We start from the raw sequence: 26,063 nt of genomic DNA, 5'->3' as shown, positions 1-26,063 counted from the left end.
AAAGGATACATTCTTATCATTATAATTAATAAATGTACACATTTATCACTATTGTGTGAAGTAGAGTCAAGCTATCTACACTAAAAAGCAATGGAGAAACTTATTACAAATCGTTGGTCAAATATTCAATCTATACCCGAAAACTACATATTCCAATAGTTGATTATGATAATTTGGTAAAATTGCTATGACATTTGACTACTTTATTCCATTCTTTAATCTGTGTGCAATTGGCTAAAACGACACTCATTTTAAAACGGAGGGAGTATGTTTTTATAGAAACTTGTGTATTTAATGTATCAAGACCCTTAATTCAAAAAAAAAAGAATTGAAGTCTTTGATATTTTCAATGAATAACTTCTTAATTGAAAATTCTTAAAGAATGCTCTTAGGACATTCGTTAACAAGACCCTTAATTTTTTAAGGGAGTGTTCATCACATTTAGTTGTTAAAATAAAATAAAATAACAATAAACGTGATTTAATTTATTGGTCTTTTCCGTCAACATATATACAGCCCTCCCAATTTTTGCCAATAAATATCATGGTGCACTGAAGTATAATCAAACTACTCAAATTAAAAGGGATATGGAGAAATTCATTTCAAACCGGTCAAGCATCGAATTTGTGCCTGAGGACTATATATTCCCACCAGAAACAAGACCAGGGAATCTCGAAATCCCAGTAAGTTGTAGCATCCCAATAATTGATATTGGTGAAGTACAAAATGATGATAGAACAAACACAATTCAGCAAATTATCAAGGCTGCTCAAGAGTTTGGATTCTTTCAGGTTCATAAAAATGGTTTATATGTTTTTCTTTGTTAATTATAAATATGTTAACTTTCATTTTTAATTTCTACGTAACCAACATAATTTTCGTTTACAAATTTATCAACATGTCTATATATTCGTTATATATCAGTTCAATGATAAGAATACTTCAAGATCCATAGTTCAAAACTCACATAAGATAATTGTAAAATATCCATTGGTGCAATTATTATTAAAATTAGGGTTATGCTAATCGGTGTCTTGGAGGCATTGGTTAAGGATACCAAAAAAGAAAGTTATTACTAAAAATGTAAATTTTTTTGACTTTTTATCAATTAATTACACAATTTTCAATACAATAACTATTATATAAATTTTTTGTCAAAAAAAACTATTAGTATATAGGGAAATGTTAACGAGTGCCCCCGGGGCACTCTTTAAGGGTCTAAAGTAGTAACTTTTTTATGAAAAGTTGTGTATTCAATGCCTTGGAAATTGAACTATTTAGCTTTTTTAATAAATAATTTCCTAATTTGGAATGCTTAAAGAGTGCCCCGGGGTCACTCGTTAACAAGACCCTAGTATATAATTTCTTTTTTTAGAGCACCCACATCCATACCACTCAATTTGATGGTATAAATGGACCCCACTTGATATATTATACTCCCTCCGTCCCTCAATACTTGACCTGTTTGGAAAAAATATTTGTCCCACAATACTTGACCTTCTCAGATTTTTAAGCAGGATTTGACAAATTTACCCCTTATAAATACTTTTTGTGGTCTCCATGTAAAAGTTTGTAGTGGAACAAATAAAGTAATCATTACTTAAAAGTGAAAGTTTAAAATTAATAACAAGGGCAATTCAGTAAAAATATCATTCTCTTTCTTTCATCTTTACATTTTTCTTAATCTGTGTGAAATGGTCAAATAGGTCAAGTATTGAGGGACGGAGGGAGTATTTCTTCACACTTTCCAATTATTTAAACAATTCAACTGCATTTTCTAAATATCCATACCACTCATCCAAAATTTTAAAACGCGTCCCATTAATTTCACAATAACCAATCACAACTCAAAAAGTATGTGTTCTTTTTAGTTTATGTATTATTTTATTCCAACACAAGCTTAAGACACGGTGGTAGTAAATTGCTACGGTAGCCATTTTAAAAGTGCTTTACAAAGGCAAATACTATCAATACTTTTCTGACACAGTGTCTTTATTGTCACTTAAGATACCACAAAATATGACCGATAATCATGCTCTTAGCATCCTTAATCAATGTCCGTGGGACACCGGTTAGCATTTCTGTTAAAATTAATTTCCACTTCCTCATTATTTTTCTTAAAACAACGTTTATTTAACATAAGCCCACGTGACAAGTGTCACATGACTTTTCTTTGATTGAAGTAGGTTATCAATCATGGAATCTCAATGAATGAAATGAAGGAAACAATGAGGGTTTTCAAGGAGGTGTTTGAGATGCCTACTGAGTACAAGCAAAACATGTATGCTAATGATGATTTGAAGGCATGTAAGAAGTTTACTAGCAGTCTTAGATATGAAACTGAAAAGGTTCATTTATGGAGGGATAGTCTTAGACACCCATCTTATCCTTTAGATCAGTGGATACACTTATGGCCTGAAAATCCAATTACATATAGGTAATGAAAAATGAGCTAATGGTGTCTAGTTAGTGTATTCAATCCATTTATATTGACTATTGTCACCCTTAATTTGCACATGTAGCTTTTTTAAAAGGTTTTCACATGTAGTTATAAATTCTAACAGATCAGTATATTTTCTTGCAGAGAGTGTGTTGGGGATTTCACAGTTAAAATTAAGGAGTTGGGTTCGAGGATCATGGATTTGATTAGTGAAGGGATTGGTCTGCAACGTGGATATTTTGACAACGATCTTACCGGATCATTGATTACCTCAATTAATCATTATCCACCATGCCCTGAACCAAGTTTGACATTAGGTTTATCCAAACACAAAGATCCTTACCTCATCACCATTTTGATGCAAGATGATATATGTGGTCTTCAAGTATTAAAGGATGGAAAGTGGATTACGGTTGAGCCTCTTCCTGGTGCATTTGTTGTCAACATAGGACATCTAATGGAGGTATACTTAATGAGTGACAACACATTGACAAAAAAATTATTTTCAAGATTTATTGAATAACTGATGTATGTGGTCTAAAATATAGACTTAATAAAATACATTATTTATTCAATAAATCTATAAAAAAAAAAAAATTGTCAGAATACATTATTTATTCAATAAATCTATAATTTTTTTTTTTTGTCAGGTAGCTTAGTGGTTAGAATTCACCTTATAAGGTGAATAAGTGGAGTGTCCGGGGTTCGAACCCCGGCCCCTGCAAAAAAAATTTTTTGTCAGGTAGCTTAGTGGTTAGAATTCACCTTATAAGGTGAATAGAATTCACCTTATAAGGTGAATAGAATTCACCTTATAAGGCAGGTAGCTTAGTGGTTAGAATTCACCTTATAAGGTGAATTCTAACCACTAAGCTACCTGACAAGGTGAATAGAATTCAGGTGAATTCTAACCACTAAGCTACCTGACAAGGTGAATAGAATTCACCTTATAAGGCGAATAAGTGGGGTGTCCGGGGTTCGAACCCCCGCCCCTGCATATAATAATGCATTGTCCTACCAATAATGCATTGTCCTACCAACTGAGCTATGCTCACGGGACTATAAAATATTTTTTTGCTTATATTAATGACTGAAAGAAGTACTATAAACTTTGTTTATTAAATTTTCATAACTATTTGATAATTCATCGAATAACTTCAGATAAATTTATGAAGGTAAGTGTTGATTTTATTTCAACTCTAGTTCATCGAATAACTGGCTAATAGTTTTCTTAAAATTTAAAATTTCATTATGATAGTTGTTCATGAATGTGTATGGTCAGATTTGTGTGTATCAACTCTACTGATTTTTTTCTTGTCAAAAAAAAAAAAAACTCTACTGATTTTCCAAAAAAATTATGAAGTGTTTTGTGTTATCATTTGCTTGAGCAGCAGCGGCCACAAATTATGCCAAAACAAGTACACTTGCGCAATAGAATTGTTTTCTTCTTTTGTCAAAAAAAAAAAAAAAAGAATTGTTTTCTTCTTAAAATATAATAAACAAATAATATTTAGGTGAACATTATAGTAACCCAAATTTCCTTAAAAAAAAAAAAAAATTGTGTTCGAAGTTTGGTTGAATATGTAATAATTATCCAATTATTCGTTGATATGTGATATTTTTGTATTTGTATTTTTAAATATAAAATCAAATTCTGAATGACTTTTAGACCAACTTCAGTTTATTAAGAATTTAACAAAAAAAAAAAAATTGGGTAGAAATTTAACAAATATTTAACGCATGTTAAAATAGGTTTGAAATTTAGTGACACATTAAAATAGGTTTGAATTTTGAATATGAGCAGTTTTGATTCTTATTGCTTCAAAACATCATTATCCAACACATGAAGGATTAAAAATACTGCTTCTTTTCATTTCTATTATGTATCTTTGTAATTTATGTACTTTATCATTTTGTTGATTTTTGATGGGTTACAATATTTGGTACAGATAATTAGCAAAGGTAAGTTAAAAAGTGCTGAGCATCGAGCTGTTACCAATTCAAGTCATACTCGCACATCTGCTGCTTTTTTCATAGCTCCATCAGATGATTGTCTCATAGAGCCAGCACAAGATCTCATTGATGAGAACAACCAACCTGTTTTACGGTCTTTCAAATATAAAGAGTTCCTCAAGCAATTCTTTAACACACTTGGTGACTCATACCTGCTGCTGAAATCATTTGAGGCACCAAAGAATTAAATGAAATATCGTGGAAGGCAAAAATAATGATGTAATAATTGGGCAGTTTAAATCGTTTAGTAAATTATATTACAACTATGGATTTACTCACTGGAAGAAATATCTTTTAAAAAATAATAGTGTTTGGTTTTACTGTTTATTTCATATTTTCATTTCTTGAAAATAAAAATGAGAAGGAGAAACAAACACATTCTCAAAAATATTGAAATGTGTTAGGTTTGACCAATTTAAATTATCATTTCATGAAATATTTTGTGTATGCAATTTGATTTTTTTTTATAATAATGATAGTGTGATAATTTTTTTTTAATATTCATGAACAATATAAATAAGCCCAATTTTTAATATGGACAACTAATTTAAAATGAAATAATAAAAATAATATTAACTTTTGTATATCCATTCGATCGTGATCCTAAGTATGATATATTGATCAACAATGACATGTTGTGTCATGCGTTTCATATAGTGTTATGATTGATCAAAGGAACTCTTTTGTGTTGGCTTAAAGCCAACAAGAATTGAAGTTTTTACGCTCTATTGTGAGATCTTTAACAACGATCAAGTTGAGACAGATTGATATTTGCCCCTGACTCAAGGAATGTGAATGTGGTGCCAGAGGCGCTTTATCTTTTACTCCCGGAGTTGTGGGAGTCTCACCATTTTTCTGCTCACAAAGAGCTTTCCCCTGTAATTGACTCTCGAGGTGGAATTTGTAAGTCTCCACTCTCCACATCAATTACACCTAAGGTGGGGTTATCGGTTCGATCTCAAGTGGTCATGTTGGACGTTACATCTTCCCCTAACAATTGAAGTATTTTATTCGTGGCATGTAGTTTTCCCTTAATCTTCATAAAATAAAATAAAAATTAGATTCTGACCTTGTGATTTCAGATTCCTTCAATTTTGGTAAAATCTGCATAAATTACGTCCTTGTAATTTCAGATTCCTTCACTTTTGGTCCCTCATTTCACGTACCACGTATGCAGATTCTACTGACGTGGTTAAATGAGGGATCAAAATTGGAGGGAATCTGAAATTATAAGGACATAATCTAATTTTCTTTTACAGGGACTAAAACCGGAATTCGCTAATATTACAAGGACCAAAACGGTATTAACCTAAAATTTAAATTTTTGCACTTGTAATGTTATTAAATCATCAAAATAAATTAGAACATAAAACTTGTATTGTTTTATAATTTTGTTGTTTGTTTCTTTATTGTTTATCTGATAAATAGAGGCATTGATTATGAGAATAGTTGTGGTCTCCTAAGTATCATGAATTTGCGATTTTGATCCTTTAACAAAATAAATTATAACCTAGCCCTATTGACCCTTTTACAGTTTTGACCCTCCAAACCAATTTTGACCAATTCAACTCACACGTTGACGCCACGTGTGTCATTTTCAAATTAAAAATAAATAAAAATGCCACATGTGTAATCCTTTAATTAAAAAAAAACAAACAAGAAAAAGCTCATTTCTCTTCTCTCTCGTCTATTTAATATTATCCTTTTCTCTTTCTCTCCAACCATTGTTGTGATCTCAAATATAACATTGAGAATGTGACGCGAAGACAAAATCCTTTATAATCCTGCGATTTTGCATGGATTTCACAGTTTTATGTGATTTTGATGCGTTTTTACTAGAATTTTTCTTATTTTGGGATTCCACTATGAATAAGTCATTGAAAGTAAATAAAATCGCAAAATCCTAGATTTTAAGATCTAAATCAAGATTTTAACATCAATGAGTGAAATAACATACCACTCGCAATAAAAGCATTAGAGATGTCAAATACAAGAGTGCAAATACAGTGATATAGATACAAGAAAATTGCTTTTCTGACATAGATAACTTCCAATTGACACAAGTAACTGACCAAAATACCCCCACCGGTATACGCGGGCAGTTAACAACCGCTGGATTCCAGCGGCAGTTAGCTACCGCTCGCACCAGTTACAGAACCAGTGCAGTCTGCACTGGTTTTTCCCAGGAAATGTGTCCTGTTTTACCTGTAATTTCAAACGGCAATTCCGGAGGAAATCAAACCGAAACAACAACATCCAGCAATCATAAACATCAACATTTCATAGTTTATCAATTATTCGGTAACATTACACAAAACCGATAATGCGTTAACGTTTCACAATTGTTTGAAATTCGTCAAATTTTCCACATTATGCGACACAATACACGTAAAGTACATTAATTACTAATAAATGTGAAACTCAAATATATTGATATACATATAAATAGTTAAAGGTTAGTTACATATCACCCAAAAAATTGGTCATTACATTATATATCCAAAAAAATACGTCGGCGCGTATCAACCAAAAAACGGATTAACACCGACCAAAAAGTGTCACATTTCATCTAATAAAAGCAAATCATCTAAATGTTCCAGAACATCTTCAAATTCGGTGTTTTCTTTAACCGGAGTGTCATCAAACATAATTGGATTGTCTTCATTTGTTGGCTTTTTTGGTGGAACCGGTCTCTCTTTGAGCTCAATGTCCATGAGTGTTCGGAAACGATCGTGTTGATCCAAGAATTCATCCTCCCATGTTGCCGCCTCTTCGCTCCTGTGATTTCTCCACTCCGGGGATGTTGGAGGTAGTGGGCAACCATCTTTTAATGAAAGAAGGACAAAATGATTTGGGATTAGACCAAGGCAAATCATGTTGCTTTTCGGGTTAACCGGAGGCCGTCCTCTAAGTGGGAAAAAAGTCTCGGAGATGTAGTCTTTCCATGTAGTCATCTCTAACACCGGCCTATTGTAACATGATGCAACGATGTGTCCCATATCCGGCAATGTCAACCATTTGTCGAGAGGTGCAAAGCTACTAGGATTTTTGGGAGGATACAATCCATCCAAGATGTAGTTGTAACGGTCCTCACTCGCATATACCTCAATGTATTTGCTCCTATGCTCTTTCAACTCTTGAATAACAGCTCTCCGCACCATAACATGACTTTCTTGCGTCAAACCCAAGGCTTCCGCTATAGCCCTAAACCCACAATGCCTGTCACCAATAACATCCACAACTCTCTCAATGTATGGTCTAATGAATTTTGACATGTAATACATAGGATTGGATGGATCATAACTTGTTGAAACCAAGCTAGGCTTAGGAATCGGAACCGGAGAAATGCCAATGCGAGCACCTTTTCTTTTAGTTTGTGAAGATTTTTTCCGTGGTGAAGATTGACTTTCCGGATGTTGAGAATCAATAATCTCCCACGAAGATGGGATCCTACGTGTAGTTTTGATTTTTTTGGGAGCTCCTTTGGTTGCCACCTTTCTTGGAGGTGGTGAAAACAATGTGGTCTCCGAAAACGCTAACAACCGCAAAGCCTCTTTGATTTCTAGTTTTATTTGGAACGGAACTCTTTGGAGACGTTCTTGGATACCACGCCACTCCTCCGCGACCGAAAACAAATCTTCATTACTTTGTTCTTCACCCATGTACAACTTATGCCAATGCGGGTGTATCTCATCCAATCGAATGGGCATGTTGTGACGGATTTTCATAGCAATGGAGCATGCACAAGGTAGGCCATACGACGTCCTTTGAACACAACCACAAGTTTTCTTCTCAATGCACAAGGTTTTCCTAGCACGCTCTTCTTCCACAAAAATAAAGTTCATGGCTTGTCTAGACACGTGACCCCCCAACCCGGAGTACAAAGTGACATCTTTGTAATTATGTTCCAAGACCGTAACACTCCTACCAAACGATGATTGTATCTCCCCAAATTGGTTTGCCAACATCTCATCTTTTTTTTGCTAACAAGTACCCAAATCACCCTTGGAGGTGGACAAATATTCCTTCACCACACCATGAGCTCCTTCAACTCTATTCGTGGTCCTACACCCAAGATGTAACACAAGGTCCGTCCATGCCCTTACTAGTTTGTCCTTAAAAGGGTTCAATATGGTTTCTTGAACATAGTGAAGAAACTTTGGATGATCCTTACAAGCATCTTGGAATTCCACTAGATTACCCGCATATAACTCTTGAGTAGGAGATTCAACCAATTTTTCTCATGCATCAAATATGGTATCAATCAACTTATTATGCTTCTCCTCGTCGACAATCTTCTTTTGCCCATCCACCACAACAACATTTTGTTTAACTTTGCAATCGATGATGATTCTCGATCTAACATTTTTGCCAACATGGAAATAACAAAGTATTGCACTACTACCGGGGAGAACATTTTTTACGGCATTCATCATACTCGTGTCCCTGTCGGTCACTACCACCTTAGGCATATCACTATTTGGTCCAAGAAGTTTAAGCAACATTTGCAAAGCCCAAGTAAAGTTATGCTCCTTCTCGGACGTCATAAATGCAAAACCAACCGAATAAGTCAAATAGGTTGAGGTGACTCCAACTATTTCAAACAATGGCATCCTATACAAGTTGGTTTTGTACGTTGAATCCATTATCAAAACAGTAGGAAAATTGTTAAACAACTTTACCGAAGTTGGATGAGTCCAAAATATGTCTTGAACAGTTTGACTTTCCATTTTTTCTCTTACGTAATAAACATATCCATTCTCTTCCAACTTTGTGATTAGATATTGCATCTCCGTCAACTCACCCCCTTTTGCCTTTTTGAATTTATGACGTTCATTGTAAACTTGCTTGATATTTGTCATGGACTCTTTCCTTTTATTCCTCAAATTTGTCAAAATATTTTTTGGTTTCACCGAAGAATCGGTCAAGTCATGTACAATCTTCTTGTCGTCCTCAGTTAATCTTCCGGCAAGAAGGTGCCCTGCTACATATGACACCATCTCGTGGTTGTGAACGCCATTAAGAATGGCCAATTTCCAAGCATTGTCCCTAACGACATATCCACGCACCTTGAACAAACACCCACACTTTCTTGATCCCATTCCTTCATGCTTCACTTTTGTCTTCGGTACTTTGTGCTCGCCGCTCCGTTCACAAACCAACTCCAACATATCATTTCTTCCTTCACAAGATCTTCTAATGACAACCGTAAATCCAGCCCTATTTGCTTGTCGACGGACCCAACCGAGCAATTCGTTTTTATCTTTCCATGTTTCTTGGGTTGAAAAGAAATGAGCCGTGTCCACTTCGTTGTCACGAAGTTTCCACACATCGAAATTGACGCTTGAAGCCTCAACTTTAACGGAGACTTCGACCTTAGCGGGAGCTTCAACCTTAATGGAATCGACAACTCTAGGTTTTCGATCACCTGGATCATCACCCGCATTCTCAACATTATCTATAAATAAACAACATACAATTACTAAACTAATTAATAAACATGTATCTAATATCATATAATAACATAAACAAACAAAAAAAACAAAAGAAAAAAATGGAATTTTTTTTTTGGCAGTAGCTACTGCACTTAGAAAATTTTGAAAATTTTTCTAAGTTACCAGCGGCAGTTAACAGCCGCTCACTCCCAGCGGTAGTTAACTGCCGCTACAACGCGTGTCAGAGCAAAAAAAAAAAAACCAGAAAAATCAATCAAATGCAATGGATTTTAACGTTGTAATACATGTTCTTTGATGTATTTTATGTGTAGAAACGTCTTAGCAATCGATCAGCAATGATTTGGAGGTATGATTTTAACACAAAATTTTTGAAATGGGGTTTTTTTTGGGTATGGTTTTGGAATGAGAAAGGTGATGAATGAATAGGTGAGGTAGTGGTTTGCAGGTTTTGGGGGGAAAGACTTTAGCGGTTGTTAACAACCACTTGGTACCAGCGGCAGTTAACTGCCGGCGTCTTTTCCAGCGGTAGTTAACTACCGCCAGGGACAATATGATCATTTACTTGTGTCAATTGGAAGTATTCTTTGTCAAAAAAGCAATTTTCTAGATACAAAACCACAACACCCAAAACTAGACACACAACAAAACAAGTAAACAACCACAATTTTATTGGAACATAGCAGCAATCAAGCCCATCAAAAGAGGGAACTAATGATGAATAAAAGACAACATATAGTACAATCGATAGACAGAAATCTGAGCAAATATAGCAGCTCTTGTCCGCCCACGAGGGAATTGTGATCTTACCCCATCTTTTTGGGTCCAATTTAAAACATGAGCTGTTGATTTAATATTAACAAATACTAAGGGGATATAATTGTTAAAAAAAATGTTCACGTGAAACTTGGATAGATATAAAATATGAATTTGATTCCTCCTCTAAAACGAACAACTAATTTTAAAGTGTAAATCAAATACTAACAACAATTAGTTAACAAAATAAAAGTAGATATATCATAAGTAATCATAATAAATAATAAGTTTGTTAAAATAACAACATTTGATTTTTTCACTTTATATTTTACTCATTTTAGAGGATTCAAATTTTTAAAATATTAATATAAATTTATACATTTTGAACAAATAGAAAACTGTGTTCTTTTATTTTTTGTTATCGGATTCGAATTTTACTTTCATAAAATAATACTTGATTGTTTTATGATCACAAAAAAATAAACACTTGATTGTATTTACAAATGTATTCACTAGGGTCGAGGCAAGACTCAAAACTAGTAAACATTTACAAATGTATCTATAGATCATTTACTAAAGATGTCATCACATCGACAACGAAAGTTGATCCGATAAATTGTGACTAAGTCAACTCCTTATCAACTGAGTCAACTTTTATTTGCATAGTGTTATTGACTTTTCTTAATAAAGTAAACATAATTTTAGTTAAAATTAATTTTATAATTACCTGTGTTTTCACTGATATGGTTCAATTCTTTATGACCACATGCCTTTCTGTCCAAATAACGTGTTCAATTGTTTATACCACTTAAATATTTTGTTTGAATGATGCCAAGAAATAATAGTTTTCTGACCAAAATTATTGTTATAAAGTCAAAAAATAGTTAAAATAACCTGACACACTTTATCTTTTGATCATCTAAAACCATTATGCTTGAATTTACATACAATTAATTTTGTACCAAAAAAAAAAAAAATACATACAATTAATTAGTTATTACTATGTTAGATACCGATTAATTTTTTGTTTTATAAGTATACTTCATCTGTTTCAAAATGAGTGTCGTTTTAGGTGTTTACACATATTAAGAAATGCAATGATTAAAAGAAAGATAATGGTTATTTTACCAAATTATCCTTATTAACTATTGGTTAGTTTTAAAAGTAATACTTTGGAAGTAGTGTGTAGAGTATTAATTGGAGGGTACAATTGAAAAGAAAAAGTTATTATTGCATTGGAAACTGAAAGCGACACTCATTTTGAAACAATTTTTTTTGGCTAAAGCGACACTCATTTTAAAACGGAGGGAGTAGTAAATAGTGAATTATAGTAAACAGAGGTGATGTTTGAGTCCCAACTCTTCCATTGATGGTGTTGTATCTACATCATCGTACTCTTAAATGTGACTACTCAAGTTGGACTAGATTGTTTTTAAACGTGAATGTGCTTCTTGCTGTAAATAGACAAAGAGTATTACTTTTCCCACCCTATGGCCTTCTCGCGCGCCCTATTTTTTTGACCAAAATACCCTTTATCCGGACTATGTTATCCGGACAAAATCCGGATCATATAATCTGAAATGTTTGAAAATCACCCTGCCTATTGGGACTTGCGAAAGTCTGGTTTGGTCAGGTGAAATATGTAACAGCCCGATTTTCGCTAGATTTATTTTATTATTTATTTATGTGTGTTGTTTGTGCTCTTATGTGATTATTTGCATCTGTGTGTATTTTTGGTTGGGAATTGTAGAATTTGGTGTAGAAGGGTATTTTAGTCATTTTGGACTTAGGGGCATTTTGGTCATTTTGAGAGTAGGGGTGTAACATCCCAGACTGCTTTTAGGATTGCCGACTAACCGCACAAACCAGCACGAGTCTTTTCAGCATGCTTTGTCCTCACTCACATGCTTACCGGGAAACTTCCCGGTAGGTCACCCATCCTAGTACTACTCCAAGCCAAGCACGCTTAACTGTGGAGTTCCTATGGATTGAGCTCCCGAAAAGAAGATGCATCTTGTTGATATGGGTAGTACCTAACAATTCTTATAAGCCTTCCTTCAACCATGTAGTCCCATACCTACACGGCCTCCAGATCCCTCTCATTCCGATGTGATTCGGTTCCTCATATCAACGTGGGGTCATCCTGTAACAGCCCGACTTCCCTGGGCTACCCGGCCTTGGCCGACTTCCACTATGGGCTACCCGGCACTGTTACTGGGCCACGTTGTGGGTGTTACATGCCCACCAGCTTCCGCCTGGTTCGTCCCCGAACCACACCGTACTGGGAGATGTCTGCTCTGATACCAAGTGTAACATCCCAGACTGCTTTTAGGATTGCCGACTAACCCCACAAACCAGCACGAGTCTTTTCAGCATGCTTTGTCCTCACTCACATGCTTACCGGGAAACTTCCCGGTAGGTCACCCATCCTAGTACTACTCCAAGCCAAGCACTCTTAACTGTGGAGTTCCTATGGATTGAGCTCCTGAAAAAAAGATGCATCTTGTTGATATGGGTAGTACCTGACAATTCTTATAAGCCTTCCTTCAACCATGTAGTCCCATACCTACACGGCCTCCGGATCCCTCTCATTCCGATGTGATTCGGTTCCTCATATCAACGTGGGGTCATCCTGTAACAGCCCGACTTCCCTGGGCTACCCGGCCTTGGCCGACTTCCACTATGGGCTACCCGGCACTGTAACTGGGCCACGTTGTGGGTGTTACAAGGGGTAATTTTGTAATTTTGGTTGAGGATTATTATTTTGAGTGTTAGTAAGAATGTTATTTTATCAAGTTACTAGAGAGGGTATAGTAATTATTTTATTTACCGGTAAGTGACCGTTAGTGTTGTAAATTACCGTTAAGTGAGTAGTGACACTTTGGAGGTTAGAATAGAAATGGGTTAGGCCCATTAAGGTTGTGAGATAAGCCCAATTGAATAGATCACATATATAAACTCTAGTTGTTGGTGAAATTAGGTTTTTACTAGGCATGGCAACAAAATCCATACCCGTGGTTACCCGCCCGAACCAAACCCAATTTGACGGGTTTTCCCCGTTTTGACTGGGTTTGGGTATGGGTATGGGTTTTCCCCGATTTCAAAACACGGGTATGGGACGGGTAACGGGTATATAGGTACCCACCCCGAACCCATACCCAAACCCGTCCCAAATGTAAAAAAATAATTTATGTTGATATGTCATGTTATTTTGTTTGATAATTGTCATGTTAATAAAACTACCATTGATATTTAAAGGATCAACTAAATCATTTCGTCTAACAAATGTTAAAGTGAGCGTATTGTTTGATAATGTATTACAACGTTGCTCTTGGGGATGCAAAAAAACTTATATTTTTTATTAAAAAATTTATTCAATGCGGGGACGGGGATGGGTCGGGAATACCCGAACCCGTCGGGGATGGGGATGGGATTCAATTTCTCATTTCATTAATTGAGAAGAGAAGGGATAGAAGCTAGAGAGAAGAACAAGAACAAGGGCTAGATCTAGAAGAGGGGATTCATCATCTAGGAGCTAAATTGAAGCTTGAATTAGAGATTCTTGGTGTTAGAGGTAAGGGGGTTAGATTTTAATCATAATTTCATCATTTTTCATTTATACCCATTTTTATGAAATTGATAAATTGAATCTAATTGCTCTGAATTCGTGCATGATTGTTGTTGTTATGATTGGAAACATGATTTGTATGATAATTGCATGTTATTATGTGAATTAGCATGTTGAAATGTGCATTTGTGGGTATATTGTGTTCTTGAGCAATTTTGATGAAAAATGAGGTTGTGATGTTGAATTGTGCATGAATTTGTGTTCATTAGTTGTTGTTGATGATTGTTGAACTGTTGGAATCGAATTTGTGTAACTGGAATCGTTGTTTATGGATTCATGAGGAGAATTGTGGTTATGTTGGTGTTTTGAGAAAATTTCATGATTTTGATGAACTAAGCCAATTTGTTGTTTCTAATGCATGATTCATGTTTGTTTAAGTGTATTGAACCTATTTTGACCCATAAACATTTTCTGGAACGTGTTTTGGGAGTTGGGGACTTGAAAAATGGGATTTTGGGTGAAAATGGTGTGAAAACCCGAAACTTCTGCATATTTTCGCAAGAACGGCGCTAATAGCGAAACTGTCTGGACAATTTTCGCTAATGGCAAAAATTTCGCTAATAGCGAAATTGTCTGGGGAATTTCGCTAATAGCGCAGATTTCGCTAATAGCGAAACTGCCCAGAAACAGTTTTCTGTTTTGATTGTTTTGAGCTTTGGGGGACCAATCCAATACTTCTAAAATGTTTCTTTGGACTTAATTAACATCTGTTTACACCTTTAATCCTACTGGAACACGATTTGAGTTGGTTTGGACTTGAATTCATGAAAATCGTCTAACTTTTGTAAAAACGGTCCAAGTGTCAATTTTTCCAAAAACTCGTTTTCTCCGGAAATTGAAGTGGGATTAGATTTTTATATTGTTTATATGATTTTTAAAAATGGATGTGATGGGTTCTATCAAGTTTGAACTTGTTTTGCTTTGAAAATGGAAAATTTTGTGAAAAGTGAAAGAGTGAGACGAACTTTGAGTTTTTCTTGAATTCGTCGTTTTTGGCCGATGAAATGCTTATGTAACCTCTACTGCACCTATAAGTGACTTGTGAGAATACATGGCATAGGCAATTGAGCTTGTGGAATTGGTTTTGGTTCATAATCTCTAGTATTTTTAAATGGTGACTTTTGGAGACGAACTTAGTAGAAATGACTCTTGTTGAACTAAAAGTCTTCTGAATCTTTTGTGAATGGTCACATATGACTAAATGATTGTATTTGAATGATTGCGGAAGGATGAGAATGATGTTTATCATAAATTGTTGTATTTTTCCATTTTACTTGGGTTATGTGATGTAAATGGAAATGAATTGTAAATCGATGTTGATGTATGTTGATGAATCTTATGTGAGATGTGATTGTTGAATGTGTGGGCATGATTACTTGATAATGCAATGTTGTTGAGTTGTTGAAATGTAAAAGGAGGTGTACTTCTACATTGTCTTTGATAGTTGTTATGTTGGAGTTGTGCATTATCGAGTCATTGCTATATGTCCATGCATCATACCATGTTGAGTTGTTGAAATGTAAAAGGATGTGTACTTTTACACAGTAAGAGGAGGTGTACTCTTACTTAGATGTGCGGTTGGCATCTATTGTTGTTGATTTGGTACCACATGCATATATGTGTCGAGTTTAGGCACATTGCATAAATTGAATTGTCAGATGGTTGTGTTTTGTGATTGTTAATGATGGGTGGTAAGTGTGGACTTGTATTGCTTGTATGATTGAATGTTGATGTTGGTCATGCATGCAAATACCTATGAACTCTTTATAATTGCATATCTGTTTATTATGATTTGATTATGATTAATGTAATACTTACCCCCAGTGGTTTCGACCGCCTACCTGTCTGTATGGACGGGTAGACGTTGTGCAGGATTAGACGCTTGGTGAGTTTGCTTGTTGGATGTTTGGACGACGGGAGCTTTCTCCGTTGTCGTGTCAGTGTCGTAGTATCTAGGCTCTGATTAGGCTTAGCGTCTATTTGTTGTTTTGGATTCTATTGCTATGTTGTTGCTATTGTCCACTTGTCGGACTTGGAGTATTTTCACATAAGGATATATTTGACCATGGCATGTATATATTGAAGTTTATGAATTGTATTCCGCTGTGACCGTTGAAATATTATATATATGCATGATGTTAGTTGGTTTTATTTTGAGACGTAGCGTCTATTTCTTGAATATTTGTTATATTCGCGTGTTTTATCGCTTTAATAGAAATAGGGCGTTACAAAATACAATCCGGAAAACATAATCCGGATATAATGGTTGCACTCCGGAGGAGGAAATCCGCACGCCCTGTGTTCAAACACCCTATGTTCAAACCAGGCAGGAAAAGTAGACGTTTAATTCCGGAAAATGTAATCCGGACAGTTAGGGTATATATAGTTCGCCATAACCTAGCTGAAGCAGACCACCTTTATCAAAAACACTCCCTACACCTCTAAAAAACCCTCCATTTGGGCGAAATCAAGTTTTGGAGCAGCAATCTGGCCATCAAGGGGGTTAACATCATCATTTTCGACTGAATGCAAAGGTAATGTGTATATAAACCTTTCCCTAGTCGATTTTTAGGCGATTAAGCTTTGATCACGTTGTATGATCTATGCAGTACTTTTCCGGAATATGTAATCCGGACTGCATTCATGTGCTCCGGATTTCGTGTTCCGGATTGTACCAGTGCAGAAACTGTGTTCATTTTCTGACTCTGTTTCACACTTTTCAGTCATGGTTGTTCCTGTTGATCCCCCAAATGATGATCTACCTCAGAATGAACCTCCTGTTGTGTTGCCGCTTCTTTTACTTCAAGATGGGCATGATTCCGAAAATGCCAAATCCGAGAATCCCCCACCACCACCCCCTAAAGTAGAGGATGATCCTCCTCCTATTCCTCCAGTTGTTGCTATTTGTATTGACCAGCGAGAACATTTTACCACCAAACACAGGTTTGCAACACGCAATGATTTGTTGGAGTGGGTTCGGAAGAAAGCTAGGAAGCTTGGTTTTTCCATTGTTATTGGTAAATCCGATAACGGTGGCAACGGAAGAAAGGCATTTGTTACTTTGATATGTGAAAGGGGAGGTTCATACACCGAGTACAAGAGAAAAAGTAGGCTTGAGATAGCTGGTTCGGTTAAATGCGAGTGTCCGTTTAGGCTGAGAGGTTACTTGTTGACTGGTGGTGAGTGGAGCCTCAAAGTTGGTGATGGTAAACACAACCATGGCATGACAGATGTGTTGAAAGGTCATAAAACCGCCGGTCGTCTAAACCCAAATGAACGTGTTCACCTTGAAGAGATGGTGGAATCAAATGTTCCTCCGAGGAAAATGCTTACCAACTTAAAGAAGAGGAACCGTACCAGTTCAACTACCATCAAACACGTTTATAATGCTACTTATAGGTATAGGCGGTCCATTAGGGGTACGAGGAATGACATGCAACATCTCTTGAAGTATTTGGTTGATAATGGTTACGTTTATCATTGTAGGAAGTATCATGATTCTGATGAAGTCAGTGATGTTTTTTGGGCACATCCAGAGTCTATCAAGTTGTTTAACACGTTCTCCACGGTGCTTGTGTTTGATTCCACATACAAGACAAACAAGTATCGTCTTCCATTGCTTGAATTTGTCGGTAACACCTCTACCATGAAAACATACTCTATTGCTTTTGCCTATATGATGTCTGAGAGGCAAGACAATGTTTATTGGGCTCTTGAGAGGTGTCGTGAGATGTTGTACTCCAAAGATCTCTATCCCAAAGTAGTTGTCACTGATAGGGACAATGCTTTGATCAATGCTGTGGAAAAGCTTTTCTCTAAAGCTACTACTTTGTTGTGCTCATATCACATTGGACAAAATGTGAAAGCAAAGTGTAAAGTGGATTGCAAAGTGACGGATCTCAAAGGCAAGAATGAGCAAGCGATTAAGCCTGGTTCGGTAGTGAAGACTGTGATGGCTGCATGGATGGATATTGTGGACTCCGACACAGAGGAAGCATATATTGATAATTGGACCCGGTTCAAAGTTGTATGCGCAAAATTTCCCAAATTTTTGGATTATGTTGAAAAGACAATTTTGGATCCGGTTAAGGAGAAGTTTGTGAGGTTTTGGGTTGACAAAAACCTTCATACGGGAAATACTACAACAAACAGAGCTGAATTTTCACACGCTCGGTTGAAAAAGTATCTGAGTAGTAGTATGGGTGATTTGAGCACAAACTGGAAATCCGTTCATGCCATGCTAGAGTTGCAACATACCGCAATACATGCTTCGTTTCAGACGAGCATTATCATGCTTGAACATCGGTTCAAATACAAGGTGTTGTGGACTAGGTTGATCCGGAACATTTCAAGGGAAGCTTTGCATCATCTCGTAGTGGAGTACAATAAAGCACTTGAAATTGGTACGGATAAATCAAGATGTGGTTGTTTGAGTTTGATCACATACGGGTTACCGTGTGCATGTATGCTAGCTTTGAAGATCAAGAACGGCACCGCCATTCGTTTGGAAGAAATTCACACCCACTGGAAGAGGTTGGGGTTCGAGTACGAGGTTGACCCAAAGCTTAAAAAAGAAGACATCTCTTTATTGCTAGAATGGGATATTCTCCAGGTATTTTTTTTCAAAACTGTCTCTGTTTATGTTCTGCCCAGGATTTCTGTTTCTGTATTCTGTTCTGGTGAAATCCGGATTATATAATCCGGATACAATCGACGGATTCCGGATTATGTAATCCGGAATTGTAGTATTTACGCCCCATGCAAGTGCATTTAAGGCTCATGCAAAGGGTGTATCGCGAAGTTCTGGATTATACATTCTGGATAACCAAGTGTATTTCGGATTGTATAATCCGGAAGTTATCAGTAATAGTCACAGGATACATGTTTCTGACTGTTTTCCATCAACAACAATAATGACAGTTTTTTACACATTGTAGGCCCGGTTCAAGGACGCCGATTACAACATGAAGGTGCATTTGAAAGAACAATTCCGACAATTTGTTTTACCGGAAACCACCTGTATGCGTCCACCGCCAAATAAGGTCATCACCAAAGGAGCTCCAAAGAAAGATAAGCAAAGCATTCGATCGACAAGGCGGTCCCCTTCCCTATGGGAGATTGTTGACTCCTAAGAGCAAGAAACACAGGGTTCACAGACACGGTCAACAGGGACGAGTAGAAAGAGTGCACGGAAAAGCAACATGTCTCCTACTCCTCCTAAGCCAATCCCAAAAAATCCAAAGAAGCCATCACCCGTTGAAGTCCGCATACCACACAAAGACCAAATCCCAATTTGGATGCATGGCTTTATTGAAAAGGTTACGGATGTACCCGGTGATGGCCATTGTGGGTTCCGAGCAGTTGCGGTCCTGCGTAACTTGACTATTGATGTTCACGTATTAGTCCGGTACAACCTTTACAAAGAGCTTATCGGTGTAGAAAATGCCCGCTATCGGAGGATGATTAATGATGATAGGCGGTATAAAGAGGTCTTGGACGCTCTATCCTACTCCGGTATTGGCAATGCACCACCGGATAAATGGATGACAATGCCGGATATGGGGTTCCTCATCGCACAGAAATTCAGCCAAACGGTTGTTGTGTTGTCCATTGGGAAATCAGAAACCTTTTTCCCTCTATGTGGTCCACTGCCGCCTCCAACTATCGATCCGTTGATATGTCTGGCATATGTGAATGACAACCATTTTATGGCCTTGAAATTGAAGGATGGTTGTCTGATTCCTTCCACTTCCGCTCTATGGAGACAATATCATCGAGAGGATGCAGACACATGGCCTGATAGATATGTCAGCCGGATGGCAGATTATAATGAGCTAAGTCGGGCGGCGGGTGTTGAGGTCATAGAAGATGATGAAGAGTTGTACGTTGTTGAAAATCTTGATCCCGATAAGAGGGTTGGTGCTGGTCCTGCTCCTGGTGTGAAGGTTGAAGTGGATGATAGTCCATTTGATCTTTCGGCGCCATAGATTAGATATATATCATTAGTTTAGTTGAAATGTATATCATTAGGTGAAATGTGTAATGATATAAATTCAACTTTTTTTGGTATAATGATATATATATATATATATATATATAATCATTTTTTGATATAATATTTAAGTTAATTGTCTTTTATACAAACATATATAATGATTTATTGAAAAAAAATGATAAAAACCACAATGACATGCAAATCTGTTTCAGTTCTGTTTCAGTTCTGTGCACTGATTCATTCCAGATTATATAATCCGGAACTCCCCGAGGGCAATTTTGGAAAAAAATAGGGCGCGCTAGGAAAGGTATAGGGTGGGAAAAGTAACTCCCATAGACAAATAATAGTAAAATTGCATGTGAAAGATCATTACGTTCAGTTCACCATGTGATGCCCCAATTCCAAAGAAAATTGATGTTGACACATTGCATAAGGCTGTGTCACACATATAAAATACAGTTTTGCCCCCTCGGCAGTTAACTACAGAGGAATTTAAAACCGGCTGCAGTTAACTGCCGAGGAAATCCTCGGTAGTTAACTGCCGAGGAATCAGAAAATTTCTTCATAAGCACTGTTCATCTTCTCTTCCTCTCTCTCGCACTGTTCGTAATGAAAAAGCTTTAAAGAAACAGATTTCACATCTAATACAAAGGAACAAATCTTCTATTGCTGTTACTACAAAGAAACAGATTTCACATCTTCTCTTCCTCTCTATCGCTCATTTAATTGCTGTTGAAACATTAGTCCACTTTTCCATCTATTGTTCTTCACTTCACATTACACAAAGGAAGAAGCTTAATGAAAAAAGCTATAATTGAAGGACTCATTTGTTCACGCTTTAAAGAAAAAAAATTAAAGGGTTAATTATTTTTAATCATAATTTATAAGTTTTTGAAGATTGAAAAAACAAAAAAAAAATCTCACAAGTTATAGTTTGTTCTCCGTGTATAAGTTTTTCATAGAAGTTCTTATGTAATATCATTTTCTTTTAGAACTTTCCTGCTATAAGGCTATTGTTATAGGATGGAAATGTTAGGTTTAATTCCTTTTGTTTTTTGGTATTTGCGAGAGAGAGAGGAAGAGAAAATGAACAGTGCTTGTGAAGAAATTTTCTGATTCCTCGACAGTTAACTACCGAGGATTTCCTCGGCAGTTAACTGCAGCCGGTTTTAAATTCCTCGACAGTTAACTGCCGAGGGGGCAGAACCGTATTTTACATGTGTGACACAACCTTATGCAATGTGTGAACAACAATTTTCAATTCCAAATGCGAAAGGAGTACACGCATGTGAAAACTGTGACATGGTTTCTTTTAACAAATGATTTGTTATTTAAACAACTATTTACATGACAATAAATTTACAAAAAAAAATAGGTATTGTTACAAAAATCAAAGTAATCGAGAGAGAAAATAAAAATATAATGTGAGTATAAGAGAAAAAGTTGTCACAAAAGTTGTTACAAAATGGTTGTACAAATATCTTTTATCTTAACAAATGCATCTGAGATTTCATGCCTGGTCATTCTAACAAATGAATTAGAGATACACCCTATTGTCTATAATAAAGATCATATACATCATTAATTGAATGAATATAAAATGTAAATTTTTGTTTATAATAATGACTGTAAGATGTATATCTTAAGGAAGGATGTTGCTAACAAATGCTTTTTTCTCACTAAGGAATTATAAATTAGGAAATGTTAACATATGCCTTTAAAGACATATGTTAAAGTATCAAAAATAAAAATTATTCATTGAAAATTGTGCCAATTTATGTCACGAAAGATAGAAATTTAATTTTTTTTTTCAATAAATACGTTTTTTTTAGAAACCTTAAGTTCCGGAACATTTGTTAGCATTTCTTAATCAATAGTATATATATAAAGTAAGGTTTTTTATGCCACGTGTCACTTCCACGTTTATTCTCAATATTTTTATTATTTTTTCTATATTTTATTTGACATAAATATCTCAACAAACTTTTGATTTTATCCACTGAATATTTTATTTAATTTTATATTTAATTTCTTATATTTTATGTAGCCAAAATATCTCAACAAACTATATATAATACTTTCAATATTATCCATCAATCAATCAATAGTATATATATAAAGTAAGATTTTTTATGCCACGTGTCGCTTCCACGTTTATTCTCAATATTTTTATATTTTTTTCTATATTTTATTTGACATCTTATTTGACATAAAAATCTCAGCAAACTTTTGATCTTATCCACTAAATATTTTATTTAATTTTATATTTAATTCCTAATGTTTTGTGTAGCCAAAATATCTCAACAAACTATATATAATACTTTCAATACTATCCATTAAATCTTCCTTTATTTTTTTTCTTTCTTTTTTTAGGAAAAGAAGTTTCTATTAGTTTTTTTCTTTGAGGAAAAAAAACGTTTCGATTTGTTTTTTTAACTATAAATAAAGGAGAATTTTTTAATCGCGTAAACACATATTTTGAGCAGAAACTGAAACTCAAACCTTCTTTTGATCTAAGCTTTTTCTTTCTTCAGGTTTGACAAACACATATACTATTGTTTCTTTTACTTATGCTTAGATTTTTATTTTTATATACAATATGAGAGGGAACTAACACCTATGAGTGAGTTTACCGATTGTTTTTTTTTCTTTCAGGTCCTTGAACTATTGTTGCTGGCATCCATTACAAACACCTACGAGTTTCAGGTCCTTGAACTAACACCTATACTATTGTTTCTGTTTAAAGTCCTTGAACTAACACATATACTATTTTTTTTTCCTTTTCGTTTCAACAGTAGCGTTTTAATATTATTAATCACCTATACTATTATCACCTATACTATTTTTTCAGGTCCTTTTCGTTTTAATATTATTAATGAGTAGCGTTTTGATTTTAATAATAATATTTCAAGACCTGAAATATTTTTATTTAATTTTATATTTAATTCCTAATATTTTATGTAGCCAAAATGTCTCAACAAACTATATGTAATACTTTCAATACTATCCATTAAATATTTCTTTTTTTTTTTTAGGAAAAGAAGTTTCAATTAGTTACTATCTGTTTTAGCACCATATTATTCAATTAGTTTTTTTCATTGAGGAAAAAAAGGCTTCGGTTTTTTTTAACTATAAATAAAGGAGAATTTTTTAATCGCGTAATCACATATTTTGAGCAGAAACTGAACCCAAACCTTCTTTTGATATAAGTTTTTTCTTTCTTCAGGTTTGACAAACACCTATACTATTGTTTCTTTTACTTTTACTTATGCTTAGATTTTTATTTTTATATATAATATAAGAAGCAACTAACACCTACGAGTGAGTTTACTGATTGTTTTTTTCCAGGTCCTTGAACTATTGTTGTTGGCATCCATTACAAACACCTACGAGTTTCAGGTGCTTGAACTAACGCCTATACTATTGTTTCTGTTTCACGTCCTTGAACTAACACATATACTATTTTTTTTCTCTTTTCGATTCAACAGTAGCGTTTTAATATTATTAATCACCTATACTATTATCACATATACTATTTTTTTAGGTCCTTTTCGTTTCAATATTATTAATCAGTAGCGTTTTGATTTTAATATTAATATTTCAGGTCCTAAAATATTATTATTTCACCAGTAGCGTTTTAATATTATTAATCACCTATACTATCATTTTATGATAACACCTTATTTCTAAATCAATCAATAGTATATATATAAAGTAAGTTTTGTTATGCCACGTGTCACTTCCACATTCATTCTCAATATTTTTATTATTTTTTCTATTTTTAAAAACCAATATTGTATTTAACATAAATATCTCAACAAACTTTTGATCTTATGCACTCAGTATTTTTTTTAATTTTTTTTTATTGAATTTCTAATATTTTATGTAGCAGAAATATCTCAACAAACTACACATCAATCAATCAATCAATCAATCAATAATATCAATCAATCAATCAATAGTATATATATAAAGTAAAGTTTTCTTATGTCACATGTCACTTCCACATTCATTCTCAATATTTCTATTATTTTTTCTATTTTGAAAAACCAATATTTTATTTAACATAAATATCTCAACAACATTTTGATCTTATCCACTCAATATTTTCTTTAAATTTTTTTTAAATTTCTAATATTTTATGTAGCAGAAATATCTCAACAAAGTTTACATGTATGATCTTATTTTATGATTAAAAGACTTCAATTTGTTTATTTGTTTTTAGGAAAAGAAACTTCAATTAGTTATTGCTAATCTTTTAGCACTGTATCATTCAATTAGTTTTTATGTTTGAGGAAAAAAAGGGTTCGATTAGTTTTTATTTTTGATAAAAAAAAAGGTTCGATTAGTTATTATGTTATCTTTTAGCAGCATATTCTAATGCAAATGTTAATTATAAATAAATAAATTTTTGTTAATCACATATTTACATACTTTGAGCACAAGCAGAAACCCCAAACCTTCTTTTCATCTAACATTTTTCCTTTTTCAGGTTTGCCAAACACCAATTTTATTCCCTTTCAATCGATTTTTTTTCTCTCATACGCATGAGCCACGAAACAAACTCATGACCACATGTTTAAAGGGACCCAAAACTCTTACCACTTGGACTAGTTCATTATTGATTTTGTTACACTTTTTATTCTTGCATTGGACATTCATCTCATCATTTTTTTTTTTTTTGATAAACCAGGAGAAAGGCGAGCATCAAGAGTCCTCATCGACATCCCAACTAGGTTGGCACCCCGAGAGACCTCCATCCTATACCTCCTAACTCAAAATATTATTAAAAAAGGGGAAAATACAAAAGGAGGGGGGACCAAACCAAAACCCTCCAAGGAAAAAAATATATACAATCAACAGAAAAAGAAACAGCCAAACTACAAAAACCAACTAGGGGAATCTATAATTTGGTAAGCCACATCTATCTCGAAAGAAGTCATATTTGAGATCAGCAGGAAGTGCATCTAACCAAATCTCTCCTACCATGGAATGTCCCATATTAGCTAGCTTGTCAGCACAACAGTTCCCTTCACGGAATATGTGAGATGAAATAACCTGAATCCCCAACTGTCTAGCATTGTGCCATCTGTTACGTAACTTAATCGGCACCAAAAGAGCATTCGAAAAAATCAAAATAGCACTAGATGAGTCACTTTCAACCCATATGTGCCTCCATCCCTTGCTGGCTGCAAATTCAATGGCAATAATAATGGCAAGGACCTCCGCATAAAACACAGACTGAGAACCAATGTTGCAGGAGAAAGCACCACGGAAAGTACCTAGACTGTCCCTAAACAGCCCCCCACAGGCGGCATTCTCACCAATGACAGAACCATCTGTGTTTACTTTAAGCCATGGTGCTGTAGGTGCTTTCCACAAAACCAAAATAATGTCTTTGACTTGACGACAATTAGGAGAAACCGCAAAAGAGTCAAGAAAAGCTAGATCGGAAGGAATACACTTACCTTTGGAAAAATTTCCAGTCATTGCAATAAAGGAGTGTATACGAATTTTGGCGGAATGCAACGATGGTGTCGAAGAAGAAAATCGCAAGGAATTTCTAACCCACCAAATAACCTGAAGCGTATGTAAAATAGCCGCCAAAAAAATATCCGAAACCTGAGAAGAGCATGTGGCCGGCCTGCAAGAGAGAAGAGAATCTACCGAGGAACAATCAATAACCCGGTGAAGCATGTTTCCTATCCAGTTCCAAAGCTGCATTGAAAAGGAACAACGGAGAAAAAGGTGCTCGGATGACTCTTCCGCACTCATACA

The 26,063-nt window shown here is 35.0% G+C and overlaps 1 protein-coding gene, 1 long non-coding RNA gene and 2 pseudogenes across 2 annotated transcripts; 3 read left to right on the top strand and 1 right to left on the bottom strand.

Annotated features, from left to right (window-relative positions):
- Window positions 1-429: 429 nt before the first annotated feature.
- Window positions 430-4,889, top strand: LOC146956384 (protein DOWNY MILDEW RESISTANCE 6-like). Its single transcript, XM_085728662.1, has 4 exons — window positions 430-791; window positions 2,187-2,437; window positions 2,585-2,903; window positions 4,390-4,889. Exons 1-4 carry the CDS (start codon window positions 588-590, stop codon window positions 4,639-4,641), a joined length of 1,026 nt encoding a protein of 341 aa, XP_085584788.1. The 5' UTR covers window positions 430-587; the 3' UTR covers window positions 4,642-4,889.
- A 2,122-nt stretch (window positions 4,890-7,011) lies between these two features.
- Window positions 7,012-10,002, bottom strand: LOC146956383 (uncharacterized; annotated as a pseudogene).
- Window positions 10,003-14,163: 4,161 nt separating this feature from the next.
- On the top strand, window positions 14,164-16,443 carry LOC146956382 (uncharacterized). Its single transcript, XR_015015482.1, has 2 exons — window positions 14,164-14,236; window positions 16,152-16,443. It is a non-coding gene; the product is annotated as an uncharacterized LOC146956382 (long non-coding RNA).
- Window positions 16,444-16,552: 109 nt separating this feature from the next.
- Window positions 16,553-20,277, top strand: LOC146956381 (uncharacterized; annotated as a pseudogene).
- The last annotated feature ends 5,786 nt before the right edge of the window (window positions 20,278-26,063 follow it).

This window comes from Medicago sativa, chromosome 1, assembly GCF_051527215.1.
Source record: "Medicago sativa cultivar Bolivia chromosome 1, Bolivia_mono, whole genome shotgun sequence".
NCBI classification, from domain to species: domain Eukaryota; kingdom Viridiplantae; phylum Streptophyta; class Magnoliopsida; order Fabales; family Fabaceae; genus Medicago; species Medicago sativa.
This window is presented reverse-complemented; position numbering and strand designations above follow the sequence as displayed.

Coding starts and splice junctions, on each gene's coding strand:
- LOC146956384 (XM_085728662.1), top strand. CDS start 588: ATGGAGAAATTCATTTCAAACCGGTCAAGCATCGAATTTGTGCCTGAG. Junction 792..2,186: donor AAGAGTTTGGATTCTTTCAG/GTTCATAAAAAT, acceptor TGATTGAAGTAG/GTTATCAATCATGGAATCTC. Junction 2,438..2,584: donor GAAAATCCAATTACATATAG/GTAATGAAAAAT, acceptor ATTTTCTTGCAG/AGAGTGTGTTGGGGATTTCA.